The sequence below is a fragment of the Psammomys obesus genome, unplaced genomic scaffold, assembly GCF_907164565.1.
Source record: "Psammomys obesus unplaced genomic scaffold, mPsaObe1.curated_primary_1811, whole genome shotgun sequence".
Lineage (NCBI taxonomy): Eukaryota > Metazoa > Chordata > Mammalia > Rodentia > Muridae > Psammomys > Psammomys obesus.
In genome coordinates this window covers 3,536,417-3,553,359 of record NW_026596155.1, presented here as the reverse complement: position 1 = coordinate 3,553,359, position 16,943 = coordinate 3,536,417, and the positions used below count along the sequence as shown (strand labels likewise).

Sequence of the window (16,943 nt, the reverse complement as noted above, 5' to 3'; positions counted from 1 at the left end):
CCTCATGTGTGTGTGAGTGTGTGTGCATGCATGTGTGTGTCTTTTGCTCTTATAGTGGTAAATAATTTGAGGATGGAGGCAGAAGAGAAGTTAGGGCAAAGAGGGGGGTGGGTAGCTAGCTCAGTCAGTTTGCCAGGTAATCATGAGAACCTGATTCCACCCCCAGAACATGAGCTGAGTGTGATGGCCAATGTGTGTAGATCTCTTGTTGGAGAAGCAGAAACAGGTGGACTTTGTGGCCTTGCTGGGCCAGTGGTTGGTTCTTTTCCTGCCTGGGGAAAAGAGCTCAGGATGCCAGGAGGGGCTGGCAGTGAGCACCATACAGGGACCACAGACCCAAAATAGGTGATGGCTAATTCAGCTTTAATTCCAGAGAACAAAGATTATACACCCTTTGGCGAGCGGGTGGGTGGGACTAGGTGAGCATAATTGGTTGGAACCAGGCACTTCAAGGATGCTTGATTTGCATTATACAGCAGGCTCCTATCTTATGAATGAAAACACAGTACCTAATTAACATAGGCCTGTGGGAGGGGAGAGCTAGCAGGGAGCTGTGTCAGAGGATATATCAAAGGTGGTTAGGGGAGTCTGTGTCTAAAAGACTCCAGATGCAGTCGGGCAGAGAGCAGGGTACCCTGCCTAGGGGAGGAGTCCTGCCTTTTATGCTAAGCTCAGAATGGTGAGAACTACAGCCTCAAGCAGCCAGTCTAACCTACTTGGCCAGTTTCAGGCCAGTGAGAGACCCTGTCCTAAAAACCATGTTTTTAAAATGGATGCGAGCCGAGCAATGACTCGAGAGAGCCATCGCTTTCTGACATTCACATGTGCATGCCCACACAATCCCCTCCCCACGTGAGAGAGTTAGTTTCATATGAGCCAGAGCATCAGCTAAGACAGCACTGCCTACAGGCAGGTATGGCCTCATCTCTGGTGTGTAGAACTGACAGGTGACAGCACCTATCCTAGAGAGCATCCCGGAGAGCGTCGATACACCAAAAGGGCCATTCAGTGGTGTGAGTTTTTTCTATCCAGTTCCACCACTGCAACTGGGTTCTTAGTAAAGGCTTCCCGTCCTGAATGGTCTTCTGATTTAAGGCTTGAATGCAGCCTCAAGACAGAGATGACAATGTGGCCATGCTCTCTCTATGGTGATGGTAGGGAGCAGGCCTGGGTACCAGCCACAGCGATGGTCATCAGCATCTTCTTGGACATAACTGTGACTTCCAGAAGTTGCTTCCTGCCAGCCTCCATTGGTACATGAATTGACACTTCATTTCCGTGCCTAGGGCAGGAGATACTGGCCTCCTTCAGATCTGGCACTGGGGACAGCCTTGTTTTTAGCATTAAACATTGCTTAAGAACAGGCAGATGGGGCTGGAGAGATGACTCAGGGGTTAAGGATATTCGCTATTCTCCCAAAGGTCCTGAGTTCAATTCCCAGCAACCACATGGTGGTGAATGACCATCTATATAGTAGGATCTGGTGTGCAGGCAGAATGTCGTATAAATCATAAATAAAAATCTAAAAAAAAAAAAAAATAGACAGATGCAAATCACTAAGAAGTTCTGTGTGTGTGTGTCCCTTCATGTGTTAACATTGTGGCTTAGGCTGTCTTTTGGGAATTGTTGCAGCTGTGATAAACATTGAAATTCAGGATTTTTAGAACCTTAACCCAGTGCTCCCAAAGTGGGGCTCAAATGCCCTGAAAGTGCACAGGACTATCTGTTGACTTTGGGAAAGAAATTTAGAGCTTATAGTTTTTGTCTTGTTTATTTGGTGTTTTTTTTTTTTTTCCCCCAGACAGGGTCTCATGCAGCCCAGCATCCTATGCCACCTAGATGGTCATGAACCCTGATTCTCCTGCTTTGCCTCCCAAATGCTTAGATTACCAGTGTGTGTCTCCATATAATATTTGTTAGAACTTTCCATCTTTTTCTCTTCCTTCCAAAATGTGTCACAGAATGATCTATAGAGTCATGTTAGAACTGATAGATTTTCTAGCCCTCTTCATCGCTGCACCATGCTCCATAGTGTTCTGCGAGTTACAGCTTTGCTAGTGATCAGTCTGTGAGTGACTCCTTTAGGCTCTCGTCCTATTATCCAGCAAGTGTTTGCAGCAGCCATTCTTTTTTTTTCAGGGTTACCCTGGCTTTCATTGGGATCAGTTTGCTGATTATAGGAACTACACTGGTTGGGCAGCTTCCAGACAGCAGGTGACGTGTCCCCTCGCCCCACTTAGCCATAGGTTGGGCTGTCTTTTCTCACTAGCTTTGTCCCCAAAGCCAGCTTTCATAGGGTTTGCTTTAAGCTACTTATGAGAATTCTTACTTCATAGTCTTTATTGCTTTTTCATCATACTTTGGTTCAAAGTGTTGAACCAGGTTTTGTTTTTGTTTTTTTTTTTTCCGAAGGAGAAATGAAGGGACAAAGGAAAGTTGGAATGAGGGACCCAGAGGGATTAAGAGTTGCAGATGCTGGCAGCCTGGAAGACCAAGACCAAAGAGCCCTCAGCTGGTCTTGGTTAGGACTTTCTTGTAACCTAGTGGGGTGGAAGCTGGCTCCTACTAAAATTTTATCTAATCCCCCTGGTACACTTTGGGACTTCAATAGCAAACACACCGATGAGATGGCAAGAATCCAACTGCTGTTCAGTGTAACAGATCACGGGATGCTGCCGTGAACGGCCCATTGATGCTTTTATTGTGCTTCTTAGGAATAGCCAGAACAAAATAGTAAAACGGCTTCTTTTTCCTTCAGCCTCAAAAACTGGCTGAGTGAACTGGTGCATCTCACCTGCTGCAGGATCTGTGTTCGCTCCCTGTCTGGTACTATTCACTACCACAACAAGTGAGTGTCTGCTTCATGGCTGCCCTGCTTCACATGGGGGGCGGAGGGGAGGCAAGAAGGAGGCAGCAGGTGGGATCTGAGAGCTTCTGTGTTACCCATTGCCTCTTCAGGTGTCTCAGACATAACAAAGCATTATGCTGCCAGAAGGAATGTAAGAACCAGCAGTGAGCAGTGCTCATAGCTGGGCATTTATAGTGTGCTGGGGGGAGGGGAGGGAGGTGTGCCTCTCATGGATTTTTCTTGGGGGTGACCACTACTATTCCTTTGGATAGATGAACAGTGGAAACTCTACGTCTGGTTGCTATGGGTGATACATGGTCAAAGTCAGGCTCTGAGCTGGGCCTGTCTGCCTTGAAGATGCTGCTGCTGGAAGTGCTGGGCATGGCAGAGCTTGAGCCTGTTGCCCAGGCTGTCTCTCCACTTCTAGAATTCTCCACCTGGCTCTTAAGACAAAAATATTTCATTCTCTTCTCTTTACCCAGATAAGAAAATACAAGTAGCTAGGCAGAGTCTTCAGCTAAATTAAAATGATTATGATTGCTTTTGAATTGCTTTCCTCTTAAAGTTCTTTTTTTTTTAAGAAATTGTTATTATTTATTAGTATCACTCTCTTTGAGACAAGACCTTGCCACGTAGCCCTGGCTGTTTTGGAGCTCATTCAGTAGTACCGTGTGGCTCCTAGCTTGCTGTAATCCTCTTGCCTTTGCCTCCCAAGTGCTGAGATTACAGACTCAAGCCAACCTGCCTGGCAGCACCAGAATGATAAAAGTTCCAGAACAAGCTGCTCCCACCCTGATCGAGTCTTTCTGTCTCATTTATAGGAGGAGATATTTTGTCATGTGCTTTGACCAGGTGTTTATCAACATAGGGCTCCTTCAAGTTTTTCGATTGGTTGTGTGTGGTGGCCCATGCAGTAAGCCTAGCATCTGGGAGGCTGAGGCAAGAGAATCAGGTGTTCAAGGCCGGTCTCAGCTACATAGCCCATTTGAGGCCAGCCTTAGCTACAAACAGAGACCCTGTCTCAATGACATAAGACCACACTGTACTTAGAGCATCAACATAAATCAAAAGTTGTGAAGAGAATCAACATAGATCATAATTGTGAAGAGAATGCAATAACCCATCACCCATCTCATCATACCACACAGGGATAATACATTAAAGATGGGCCTGTGTACCTAAACTTGAGGGGGAAAAAGGCCTTAAATAGGATGAGTCTTTACAGGCGGTTCTGTAAAATATCCCGTGTTTTCTGAGATGCAGTGCTTACTTACTTACCGTTACTTTAACTGCAGGCAGTACAGACCCCAGAAGGGAGGCATCTGTGTCGCCAATCATACCTCTCCCATCGATGTGTTAATCTTGGCAACGGATGGATGTTATGCCATGGTAAGAGCAGCTCTCATTGATACTTCAAGCCTGTGTGTTTGTTGGATTATTAGTGTCTTACTAGAAATTTGGCTGGGACATAGCTGCATAGGCTTTGCATTATATTTACAATAGAAACAAACAGTCAAGGAAATTTGTGTAATAGCTAAGGAGGAGAAAATACCTTACTGAAATGTAGATCGGCTTTGGTAGAACTTTGTAAAGCTGACTTTGTCTTGTTTTGAACATCCCAGCCGGTGTGTGATTATACTGTAAAAATTAAAGTCATCCTCTTCAGACTTTTACAGACCCCCTACCAGCCAATTAGTTCTCTTTTCAGGAAGATGAGCACAATTAAAAAAGTAAATCTGTGTCTTTAAATGAGGATCTGGCAAGGAAGGCTGAACACTTGTGCCACAGCCCAGTTCTCAGATTTTGTCCGCAGCCTCAAAGAGAGGAAAAGAGCAGAAAATCTACAGTAACCACAAAATCCACAGCAAAACCACGTCCCCAGATACCCTTTGCTGGGCACGAAGGGACCCCGCCCTCTGGCGCTTCCCTGTATCTTCTGTTGTCTGTTGCTCTAACATTTTGTCTTGACACTTCCTCTGCTGAGTGGATGTCAGATGCTGACTGAAGCTCCCCTTCCTGCTCACCGGTTAATTGTGTCCTAAGGTATTGTTTTTCAGATGACTGGATGAGTGTTCCGGGGTTCTCCTATTCTCACAGGTGTGGGGTGTGGGGTGTGGATTGTGGGTTGGGCTGTGTGGACCGTAGGTGGGTCGGTTCACTGATCAGTTTTCCAGGTTGATAGTGGTGGTCTGCAGGCTTTCCTGGGAAAGCCTTGAAGGCGGGGAGCCCTTTAGATTAGGTGTGTGCTGCAAGTGCGGGAGTGAGCAGGGAATGCCAGCATGCCCACCGGCTTTCACCATTCATAGGCTGTTTGATCAACAAAGCCTTTGCATAAATCCCCACTAACTGCCACACATTCGCTTTATGTGAAATTCTAAGTTCAGTGGCTTCAGACTTGCCCCAGTGGTAGAATACTTGAAGCCCCGGGATCCATCCCCCAGCACTGCCAGAAAAAAAAAAAAATCCTAGCACACAGGGGTAGGCAGGAGGATAGCTGTAAGTCTGAATCCAGCCTGGACTACATAGCAGGTTCCAAGCCAGTCAGGGCTACACAGTAAAACCCTGACACATACACCAATTTCTCCACCAAGGCAGATAAATAAGTGAAGTAAAATCTTCAGAATATATAACCTTTAGACAAGTACATTTTAATGCATCATTAATTTATGGAACTGGGCTTTTTTTGAATCTAAGGAATCTTTTGTCATCTTGGTGGAAAGAGATAGGAGGTGGTTGTTTATCTTTTTTGTAGGTTGGGAATTAATTTGTAGTTATTTACTTTGAAAACTAAAAAGAAACCGTATTGCATATGCATTAGACAAACACAATTTTGTATGCAATTTCAGTATTTAGGCAGCCCCCACCCCAGCCGGTAGCCTACCCAAGGCAGCCCTCAGTAGCACCCCAGCACAGACCTGGAAATATCATATCAGTCTTTGGTGTAGGTGGACATGCCCTTCTATCCACTGCGCTTGATTATCTCTATGATGCAGCTAGGCCTGGCCTGAGGTTTCATTGTAGGCGGGGAGGCAGAAACCTGGGCAGCTGATCTGCCTTTCTCAGGTCCATCTTGTGCTCAGCTAACAGTACTGCAGATGGGGTAGTTCAGAATTTATTGGCTCACTCAGGCTGAAGAGTCTAAAGTCAGGACATCTACTGAGGCTCCGACTGTCCTGCCTTTACATGCCAGAAGGGCTGGAATAATAGGAGGAGGTCTGCTCCCAAGAGCCCCCTCCCCTTGTAAAGATATTTACTTTTTATTTTGTGTGTGTGTATGTCTGTGCATCATATGTATGCAACTCCCTGGGAAGCCAGAAGAAGGCTTTGGAGGTGATACGGGTTAGCTTCCATGCCGGTATTGGGAACTGAGCCTGGGACCTCTGCGAGAGCAGCAAGTGCTCTTAACTGCTGAGCCACCCCTCCAGCTTTAGCAAGGGCCCTTTTAAGAATGGCTTTAGTTGGGCAGCACTGTGTGATCCAGACCCTTCTTGTTTGGCCTCTCTCTAACACTGGTGCACCGAGGAGTTTCCAGTGCACGAATTCTGGGGAACATGTGTAGACTATAGCAACTGGTTGATTATGATTTTTTGTTTCGGAGACGACACCCCATTTCTTCTGCGCTCCAGAAGACAGAGAATTGATTATAATACATTTGAAGCTGAAGACCTCAGAATGCTGCTGGTCTTTTTGTAGTTTTGCTACACCGCACTCGGTTTTCCTTTCTTCTTTCTTGAAGGGTTAAAAAAACGCAGATGGATTGTTTCCTTTTTCATCTCGCCCAAAAGATAGCACACTTACCTGTTCTTGTTCCTTTTTCATTTAACACTGTTTTCTGGAAATCACCACTCCATTTATGTCCCAGAGGTCAGCCTGGTCCTTTGTTCAGCTGCGCAATAGTCTGCTTGATATATGCATGTGTACACATACTCTCTCTCTCTCTCACACACACCCACACCCCGCACTACCTCATTATTGACAGTACTGCTTACCCATTTGTTTTTATCCATTTAGACATTTAGGTAGTTTTCAGTGTTTTGCAGTAATAAACAGGGCCTTAGATAATACGTTTTTTGAGAACGTGTTTTCCATTTCATTGATGTTGTACTTTCAGAGAGAATTCCTAGAAGAGAAATGACTGGCGTGGAGGGTAACTGAATACGTAATCTTGACAGCTATGAAATGTCTTCACTCCTCCTCCCAAGCACGGTGTCCTGAACCTGGATTCAGAGTGTGGTGTCCAGCAACAAATCCTTGTCATTCGGGAGCATTTAAAATTGTGGTTCAGTGCATGGGAACTTGCATTTCCATAATCTTGATGGAGCCGAGGGATCTCTGCTTTTCAGAATTCTAGGACAGCCAGTGGAACAAAGAGTAACTTAAGTGCTGCCAAAGAGCACATTTTGGCTTGCCTTTGGCTTTGCAAATCATCTGATTAGATTTAGAACTTGTCCATCAGTAGAAAACAGCTGATCCTCTCTCTGAATAGAGAGGAATGTATTGGTTCCCCCTTCCTTCCCTTGAAAAGACCCCTAGCTTTCTTTGGGTGGCTGTGCCTTTATGTTTTTCTGTTTCTCCCAATCCTTCTAGGTTGGACAGGTGCATGGTGGCTTGATGGGGCTCCTCCAGAGAGCTATGGTCAAGGCTTGTCCACACGTCTGGTTTGAGCGCTCAGAAATAAAGGACCGACATCTGGTGACTAAGAGGTAAAAACAGCTCAGTTCCTTGGCCTTTAACACAAAAGCTGATTGGTGGGTCATTTTACCAAAAGAGAAAAAAAAAAAAAAAGATTTGTTTAAATAGAAACAAAATCACCCAAAGCTGTATTTGCAGCTAGTTATTAATGAAAATGATGTAATAATTCTGCAGTTAGTGGGATCTATGTTACATATAGGCTGGAAAGCTCAGACATTTTATTTTGCTGTGTCTTGTGTATGATCACTGGACTTCTAAAGTTTAAAGTTACTACCTTGAGTGTTAAGTAATTGATCATTTATTTGCCGAATAAAATGTTGGGTTGTTTTTTGCTAAAAAAAAAATTGACTCCAGTTACCAGTGTAGTAATCACTGCTGTAACTTCATCTCACTATAAAAACACAGGAGGAAATCAGCTTAACAGTGAGGAAAGGTTTATTTTGGCTCATGGTTTCGGTGTAATCAAATCAGTGTGTCCCTTGGCTCTTGTGCTTAGGCTCATGAATGACTGATTACATGATAAACTCAGAGTTTGGGGCAGAGGAAATCTGTTCAGTACATGGGGACAGGGAAACAGAGAGAGTGGAGGGACCAGGGTTTCAGTTTTCCCGTAAAAGGTGTGCACCCAGTGAGCAATATCTTCCAGCCCCATCTCTTAAAGTCTTTGTCACCCCTCAGGGTGGCAGCTAAAGTGTGGACACATAGCTGCAGAGAGTTCATCTAAACTACAGCAGAGGTTTATGGAATGGGTGGGAGGGAGTCTCTGTGGAGACCAACCCACCAGGAACAAAGCCGAGGAAAATCTTTCCTGGAGGGGGCTCTGCTCACTCCTTTTAAACTGCAGGAGTGTCCCATGTTCCTCGTGAAAACTCTTGCCCTTTCAATGTAGTCCAGGCTTTCGATATCTGTGATCTGTGACACCCTCACGTCTCATCCTCCTGGATTCTGGGATTATCGTACCTGGCTGGCCGTGTTTGATTTCATGAGAAAGTTGATCCCAACTCGTTTCGGGACTTTTTCCTTAATGGCCATAATTTGGACAGATCTCATGTAATCAGAATTCTCATTTATTTTGCACACAAGGAAGTATCAGTGCATGGGGAAGGGCAGATGTTAAGGGCACACGGCTGCCTATAAGTAGCTAGGAGAGCTGGGCTTGGTGGCACACACCTGTAGTTCCAGTGCTTGGAAAGTTGAGACAGGAAGGTCAGGAGTTTGAGCTCATTCTTGGCTACATAGTGTATTTAAGGCCAGCCGGAGCTAATGAGACCCCAGCAGAAACAAAGTAGGTGACAGTCACCAAAACCCACGCACTTCACAGTTAGGGAACACGAAAGCATGAGTTCCATATTCCCTTCACCTCTTTATCTCTTATCTCTCTTTTTCTTATGGCTTTTTTTTCCTTCCTGCTAGCAGGGGGTGAAGAACAAGGACTCTTATCTCTTTGTTTCTCAAGGTTGACTCACAGTCCCTTTCTTTCTTTTTTCCTTACAGACTAAAAGAACACATCGCAGATAAGAAAAAGTTACCCATTCTCATCTTCCCTGAAGGTAGGGACAGAGACCATGGCACGCATCAGCAAACCATCGGAGGAACATTCCAGAGCTGTCTCTCCTGTCATGGGGGAGGGGGTGCCCTTTCATTTTCTGATGAGTCACAGAACCTATTTGATTTATAAAGAAATTTTTCCATAATAGTAATAATCAGTAGGGTCTGTGGCTTTGTAGGTGTTACTCCCGAAATGTATTGAAATTGGCAAAAGTGCCCTGATGCCGTTGTTGCTAAGTATTTAAAGGCAAAGCGAAAGTTCTCTGTTAAAATTGTTCACAAGTTTTTAAATTGTTGACTCGCACAGTGGCAGTCACGCGCCTGCGGCTTTGATGAGGTTTTAAATTATAGGAAAGTAGTTCCTGGGCCAGTGAGATGGTTTAGTAGGTGGAGAGCTCTCCTGCAAACCTCATGGCCTGAATTCAATTTCTGGGACCCACGAGGTGGAAGAAGAGGCATGATTCTCTTATATTGTTTTCTGACCTCTAAATACACACACACACACACACACACACACACACACACTTAAAAGGAATTAAAGCAATTCCTTTTAAAATCCGTTTTAAAAAAGTGACTCACTTCCTCTCACTCTGCCAGGTACCTGCATCAACAATACTTCAGTGATGATGTTTAAAAAGGGAAGCTTTGAAATCGGAGGAACCATATATCCGGTGGCAATAAAGGTAAGTTACCTTTTTAAAGCACGGGGGTGTTTTAAAGCACGGGGCAGGGGTGGGGGAGATTTGGTTGTTAACTTTATTTGATATAGTTACAGAAATGTAAAACTCACTAGAATGAAGAACATGCGTGTATTCCGCTTCGTTGGCTCTTTATATTTTACATTGTGTGCTCAGTCTCTCTAGATAGATAACTGACAATTGGTAGATGGTAAGTACACACATACATAGGTGATAAATGATCTATAGATGCATAGATGGTAGGTAGATACTCAGAGACAGAGCTAGATAGACAGATGAATAGATGTAGGCAGATAGATGGCCGATAGACAGCTGGACAGACTGGCAGCATGACAAGGTGGCGGAGGTTGTGTTGGTACTAAGGAGGTCTTGGTGGGCAGATCCGGGTGAGCCCTGCTTTCACTGCCTTCTAGTCAAGTTTGGAGTCACGGACACAGCTCTCCTACTGCAGTGCTCTGGGCTCTATTTGGCAAAGCAGTTTGCAGTAATAGAAGACATTGGTGCTATTGGTTTAGTTCTTATGAAAAATTCTATCAAGTGTAGCAAGTCCTCTTGCAAATCTGATGGACCCATTTATCTCACCACCTGAAAACATTGATTTGGATGAGAGGGGCCAGTGTGGGATTCATGGCTGCAATGTCTTGTCTTTTTTTTCCCAGTATAACCCTCAGTTTGGAGATGCATTCTGGAACAGTAGCAAATACAACTTGGTGAGCTACTTGCTTCGAATAATGACCAGCTGGGCCATCGTCTGTGATGTGTGGTACATGCCTCCAATGACCAGAGAGGTATTTCCTAGATGATATCCGGTCACTGATTTGTTCAGTCAGACAAAAGGGAGAAAGCCTTTGCCTAAAACCTTGGGCGCCTCCATCCCCCTAATCATGCCTTTCTCTTCTCAGCAAATGGGTTGTTTCTCAGTAGTACCTTTAATAATACAAAACAGATAAAAATGAATGAGACAGTTTAAGGTATTTAAAAGCTTCATCCCCAAGATGTGTAACTTTTTCATTTCAACCAGGAAGGAGAAGACGCGGTTCAGTTTGCCAACAGGGTTAAATCCGCCATCGCTGTCCAAGGAGGGTTGACTGAACTTCCCTGGTAAGAGAGAGCTCGGCAGCGCTCATCTGCTTTTTTAAAAAAGATATATGTTAAACAAAAGCATTCTGGTTAGCTACAGACTTAGCAAAAGGGATGTAACAAAGACTTAAGTAAGGCAGAAGCTTTTCTCTCCCCCTTAATTATGGGAGTCCAGGCCGGCATAAGCTTGGGCTTTATTCCTAAGGCAGCGTCAGTAGGTGCTGGCTATTTTATGGCCCAAGAAAGCAGAAAATGGCTCTCTGGGGTGTGTTGGAAAAAGGACACACCCATGTCTGCAGGAGCCCATACTGGAACTTGTACAAGCCGCTTGTATTTGTTTGCTCCAAGTCATGGCGTTGCCATTAGATGCAAAGGAAAATGTGTGATGATGAGGATGTCCTTAGTGAGATGAGAGTTCTTCAACTGAAGACGAGGGAGGGAGCTTGGATTTGGGGGCAGGGCTGTCTGTGTTTCATTCCCACTATAACTGTGTTAGAAAACTTGAAGAAGGGAAGTAGGTGAAATATTGATGATCGATAACTGTAGCTTTCACTTCTTCGGAGGGGGGAAGGTCTGAGAAAGATTGAGGTAGGCGTGTGTGTTAGCTTGGGATAACATAACACAATACCTCGGACTCGCGTCTTATCAGAAGGTGTTGTTTCCAAAGGCTAGAAGTTTGAGATGAGGATGCTGCCCAGCCAGAGCGCAGTGAGGGTTCTTCCTGTGTGTCAGGAGCCTGCTTTCTCTGGGGGCTCCGCAGGACCTTTTCTTTGTTCTGCGAGGAGGGAGCGAGCTCTCTGGCATCTCTTGTTAAAAGGGCACTAACCTCACCATAACGGCCCCACCCTTTTGACCTCCTCCAACCCTAATAATACCCTAAAGTCCTCCTGGTCAAATACTGTCCCAGGAGGAGTTTGGCTTCAACTTACAAACTTGTGCGGATAGAAATGTTTGGAGTAAAGCAGTGAACAGTGAGGGTTGAGTATAACCCACATTGTAGGAGGAGGTCAGGCCTTACACGCATGTGAGCGAGCTCTCACCAGATAGTCTGCTGTCCTTTTTTTTTTTTTTTAGAGAAAAATAAATTTCTTTTATTTTCCCTATTGAAAGTCACACACAAAAATAAAATCATGAAAAGTAGTGTAAGAGGAGTGGCAAGATTGACTCTACTTTTTCCCCTCCCACTCATCTATTTATTTATTCCCTTTACATCCTGTTTCCGCCCCCTTTGTCCTCTACTCCCAGTCCCATCTCCACCCCACCCCCATTCTCCTCTCTCCTTCCTCCCAGAGAAGGGGAGGTCCTCACTTGAGTATCAAGCCACCCTGCATCTCAAGTCACACCAGGACTAAGCACATCCTCCCTCTCTCTAGCTAGGGGGAAGTGACCCAGAGGCAGGCAGCAGAGTCAGAGGCAGCCCCCTCCCCGCTCCTATTAGGGGACCCACGTGTTGACCAAGCTGCACATCTCAAATGGTCTGTATTTCAAGTCCAGCAAGTTCACTACATTCTCTGTGACGTTTTGGATATTTCAATACACTTTATATGATGAGTTCAGTTGAGGTGACTGCAGTGACGTTCCAGGGTTTGGTTTCTGCGTTACTGGCAACCAAGGATGTCAGCAGCACAGGGCCTCAGGGTTATTTAGGGGCTACATCTTCAACGATGAGCTGGCTAGCGTTTTATATTCTTTTGTCCAGTAGTAGGACATATCACTAAAATATATCTTTGCCAATTCACCTATCTTAAAACTAGTTAATTTATACCACCCTGGCCTGTTTCTGGCAAACACTGCTTTTTTTTAACAGGCCACCACTTTTTATAGCAAAAAGGTCAGCTTGAGAAGTTATTATGCTAATTAACCAAACTTTGGAGATTGATGGGATATGAAAGTAGGTGGCAGTTTGTATATTGGATGCCAGATGGCTTCCCGAGCATCTTTCTTGATGGACAGAGCTGATTTCTTCTAACCTGCAGGCTAAGCTGATTTCTTCTAACATTTTGCACTGTGCAATCTATTCTGCAAGTGTTCCGCTGTAACACTGTAGCATCAGAGCGCTCCGGTGTTAGCGGTTCTTCAGGTTCCTATGTGTAGCTGCCTTCCTCTTTCCTCTTCTTAAAACCTCTTTTTCCAGTGCTTCCTCTTACCTGACATGCTAGCCCAGTGTCCCTATACTGAAGCTATTATGAAAAGCATGTGGCTGGCCTTGTGGGCTCAGGGAGAGAAGCTAACATTTAGAGACAGCTAGGGAGTCAGCCACTTAGCGTCTTTGTCAGCAGTGACCTTCAGTTCTCATCCTAGTATTAAGAGACAGAGGCAGGAGGATTCCTATAAGTTCCAGGCGTACCTGGGGTGCATACGGAGTTTTAGGGCAGCCTGGGACTGGACCTATAGACCAGGATGGCCTTAAATTAAGGCCTTTCTTTCCTCTCCTCCTTTATTCTCACTATTCAAAATTCACATAAACTCTAAGAATAATTAGAGGCAGCTTGTTTAGAGAGAAGAGGCTTCTGAGGACGTGGCCAGACCCTCTGATTTTATTTCATGAAAACTGATCCCCAGTGGACTCTGGTCCATTTTCAAGTTGAAGGCTGTGCTTTAGGCTTGACTCTGAGCCTAAACGCTGCACTGGCTTCAGGCAGGTGTCCGTATGAAGGTCAGGTTCAGCCCCCGTGGCATTGAGTTCACTGGGTAACCCATGACTATTCGGCACTGTCAGAGCTTCCTTAACTGGGCTAAAGTTCAACAGTGACAATAGAAAGTAAGCAAGCTCTCAGCCCTCACCCCCGCCAGGAGCTCCAGTCTAGCACAGTGGATCTCAACCTTCCTAATGCTGTCACCCTTTGATACAGTTCCCTCTGTGGTGGTGACCCGCAGCTATAAAATTATTTTAGTTGCTACTTCACAACCGTCATTTCTCTACTGTTGTGAATTGTAATGGAAATTTTGGAGCCAGAAGGTTGCCGAAGGGGTCTCGACCCACAGGTTGAGAAACACTGGTCTAGCCCATTGTACCAGGGGAGGGAGCAATCCGTGCTTGTCCAGTCTCTTTCCAGCTCTTCTGACTTCATGTTCTTTGTGTCCAAGGAAAGAAAAGCCCTGGTAACCCAGACAGCTGTGCAGTTCACAGCCCTGGAGAGAGTTCAAAGATTCAGGGCCGAGGAGGAGGGCTGTTTATAGTGCGCTAACTTTGGGTCAAATGCAGCTTATAATTTTGTTGTTCGTTTTTATCTTGAATCTGTTTTGGGGTATAAAGGTATAAATATGTAAATAACATAGGTGTAAATAACATAGGGTTAAATTTAAATCATTATTTTTAAGAACTTTATCTGTTTCTAACCCACACACGCCTAGCACTTCCATCCTTTCTTGGGTGTGCTTACAGCTCTTCATGGGTTTTCTCAGCAAGCCACAAGTCAATCAAAACCAATGTTTGGTTTTCCTGAGGGAAAAACCTAAGGAAACATCTTGGCTTTAATAATCTTTGTTTCTGGTTAAATATTGGACACAGCAGCTCTAACGTCTGAAACAAAACACACAGGAAGGTAGGGCTGTAGCTCAGCATTGGAGGCTTCCTCAGCAGGCACAAGGCCCCGGGTTCAATTCCAAGCACCAGAAAAACCTCTTCAGGGGAGAAATGGCATGCAGGTGGTATCTCTCTCAGTTTTAACCAAGTGTCAGAGAGCACGAGTGTTCCTGGCTTAAAGGAACACACTCTTGGTCATTTGCAGAACAGAGACCAGAATCTGCTCTTCCTGCTTCCGTTGACTGTTGTATGGCCATGTTTCTTCACGGGCAGAGAGTATCTCCCTACACATGTCCCTTTTCCTTTGCAGGGATGGCGGTCTGAAGAGAGCAAAGGTGAAGGACACCTTCAAGGAAGAACAGCAGAAGAATTACAGCAAAATGATCGTGGGCAGTGGCTCTCCCAGCCTGGACCGGAACTGAAGTACTGTGGACGGGCCTGGCTTCCGAGAACTGGCCTTTAGAAATGAACTTTTATACTATCGTTTCATTGTGTTGTTTTTTTCCCCCTGTTTGTTTATTGTTAATCTTTTCTACTGGATGATTGTCTCTACCTCTTCGTGCCAGAGGCAGAAGCTACAGGTGCCCTTTTGGACATTTTTGTTGTGTATTGGCTCAATGAATTGTAAGCCCGATTCTTGAGTGGAGACAGACTGCCTTTTGCAAAATGACAGTGTCATTGATGATCGAATGAAATCTTTGTATGCAAAAACGTGCTTCCAGAGTAGGTTTGGAACTTGTTAATAAGAGAACTCTCAAAAATGACTCCTAACTCTGTAAATTGATTGTCTCCTCTTTAATCTCTTTTATTTTATTATTATTATTATTATTGAGACAGGATCTTATTTATGTAGCCCAGGCTTGCCTCAAACTCACTGTGTAGCCAAGACTGGCCAGGAACTCTTGATTATCCTGGGTCCATTAGTGCTAGGACTACAGGCCTATGCCCCACACCTCGCTGCTGATTTCACTGTTGTAGCAAGGGTTCACACCACAGTGCATTTCCCATATGGCCACCGTTACGGGAACGTTCTGCTGTGAGGTTGAAAGAAAAACGGAGGATTCCTTTTAGGGGAAAGGACAAATTTGTGGTCACCTGATCTGAAAGGAATGGAATGGAGATTATATTTCCTCATGTGTTGGGAGAACGGTGCTGATTGGTCAGATTCACCCAGGAACCTCGTAGGATCGGTGTTTGTTCCCACAACGCATGTCATCCAGCCACAGTGGGACCAGCTCCGGAAGATCTCCTTTGTGTTACGACTGTCATTATTTTAGTTTTCCGAAGGGAAGGGGCCTTTGAAGATAATAATAATAATCTCACTATCTGCAGCATGCAGGGGTGAGCTGTGTGGTTCTTGCCTCCTTCTGCCCTACCCTCAACCTCACTGTAGTGGTGTAGTCCCAGACTCTCCAGCCTGTTAAACAGGAAACGAAGTGGCATAACTACCTTTTGGAAACTGAGCCTTGAGATTTTTTTTTTTTTTAAGGGGAAACAAGCATTCTCCGAGTCCGATAACATGAGCGATATTTGATACAACGTATTTCTGTTGTGAGAATGTAACCATGTACAGAAAGGGAACTGTCTTATTGACAGAGAATAAATTTTATATTTTTTAAAGGAGTGTGTTGCATCATTCTTCCTCTGTTGCTCCCCCTTCTTCCTGAAAACAACTAGTGCTTTCCTTCTGGCAGACCATGTGGCAGTGAGTTTTCTATCAACTGGACACAAACTAGAGTCATCAGAGCGGAGGGAGCCTCACTGAGAAAATCCCTCTAAAATGGATGGTAGGCAAGCCCTTGGGGCATTTTTTAAATTAGTGATTGATGGGGGAGGGCCCAGCCCATCATGGGTGCTCCCCCCCCAGGGCAGGTGGTCCTGGGTTCTATAGGAAAGCAAGCTGAGCAAGCCCTGAGGAGCAGGCCAGTAAGCAGCACTCCTCCATGGCCTCTGCGTCAGCTCCTGCCTCCAGGCTCCTCACTGCTTTTGATAATGAGCTGGTAAATGGAACTGTTGAGTGAAATAAACCCTTCCTTCCCTGCGTTGCTTTTGGTCATGGTGTTTCATCACAGCACAGTCACCCTAGCTAACGACAGTCCACAACGTCAGCCACCACTGTTTTCGCCTTGGTCCGTGTGGTCTAGCTATTTGGAATGTGGCCCTTGAATTCCACCATAAACAAAGGCCCAGGCTTACAGTATTCTGCAGGTGAACTCGGGCAGGCCTGACACATGTTATCAGCCAGTACTCCTCTGGTGGCTTAGATCCCAAAGGAAACCTAGGATTCCCTCTGGTCTGTGCCTTCTGTTCTCTTCCCCCCCCCCCCCCCGCCATCCCCCCTCTCATACCCCCTCCCAGGTTCTGTTGCCATTCAGTTCTCTCTCTTAATAAAGCCGGGTCAGAGTGATCATGACAGAGTCACATCCAACTGCGCTGAAGTGACCCTTTGTTTGATTCAATTGTTGTATTTGTTTTTTTCTCAGAAAGAGAGGTCCCTGTTTCTTTTTCTTTCTTTCTTTCTTTCTTTCTTTCTTTCTTTCTTTCTTTCTTT

The 16,943-nt window shown here is 45.1% G+C and overlaps 1 protein-coding gene across 4 annotated transcripts in view; it reads left to right on the top strand.

Moving 5' to 3' along the window:
- The window catches only part of Gpat3 (glycerol-3-phosphate acyltransferase 3), a 50,638-nt gene extending 34,626 nt beyond the window's left edge, over positions 1-16,012 (top strand). For all 4 annotated transcript variants that reach the window (XM_055594589.1, XM_055594590.1, XM_055594591.1 and 1 more), the window contains 9 exons: positions 2,140-2,214; positions 2,759-2,848; positions 4,144-4,237; positions 7,436-7,551; positions 9,035-9,090; positions 9,686-9,771; positions 10,446-10,574; positions 10,808-10,887; positions 14,703-16,012. In XM_055594589.1, the coding sequence (XP_055450564.1) occupies positions 2,140-2,214; positions 2,759-2,848; positions 4,144-4,237; positions 7,436-7,551; positions 9,035-9,090; positions 9,686-9,771; positions 10,446-10,574; positions 10,808-10,887; positions 14,703-14,814 (838 nt within the window). In that variant the 3' untranslated portion in view covers positions 14,815-16,012. The remainder of the gene's footprint in view (positions 1-2,139; positions 2,215-2,758; positions 2,849-4,143; positions 4,238-7,435; positions 7,552-9,034; positions 9,091-9,685; positions 9,772-10,445; positions 10,575-10,807; positions 10,888-14,702) is intronic.
- The last annotated feature ends 931 nt before the right edge of the window (positions 16,013-16,943 follow it).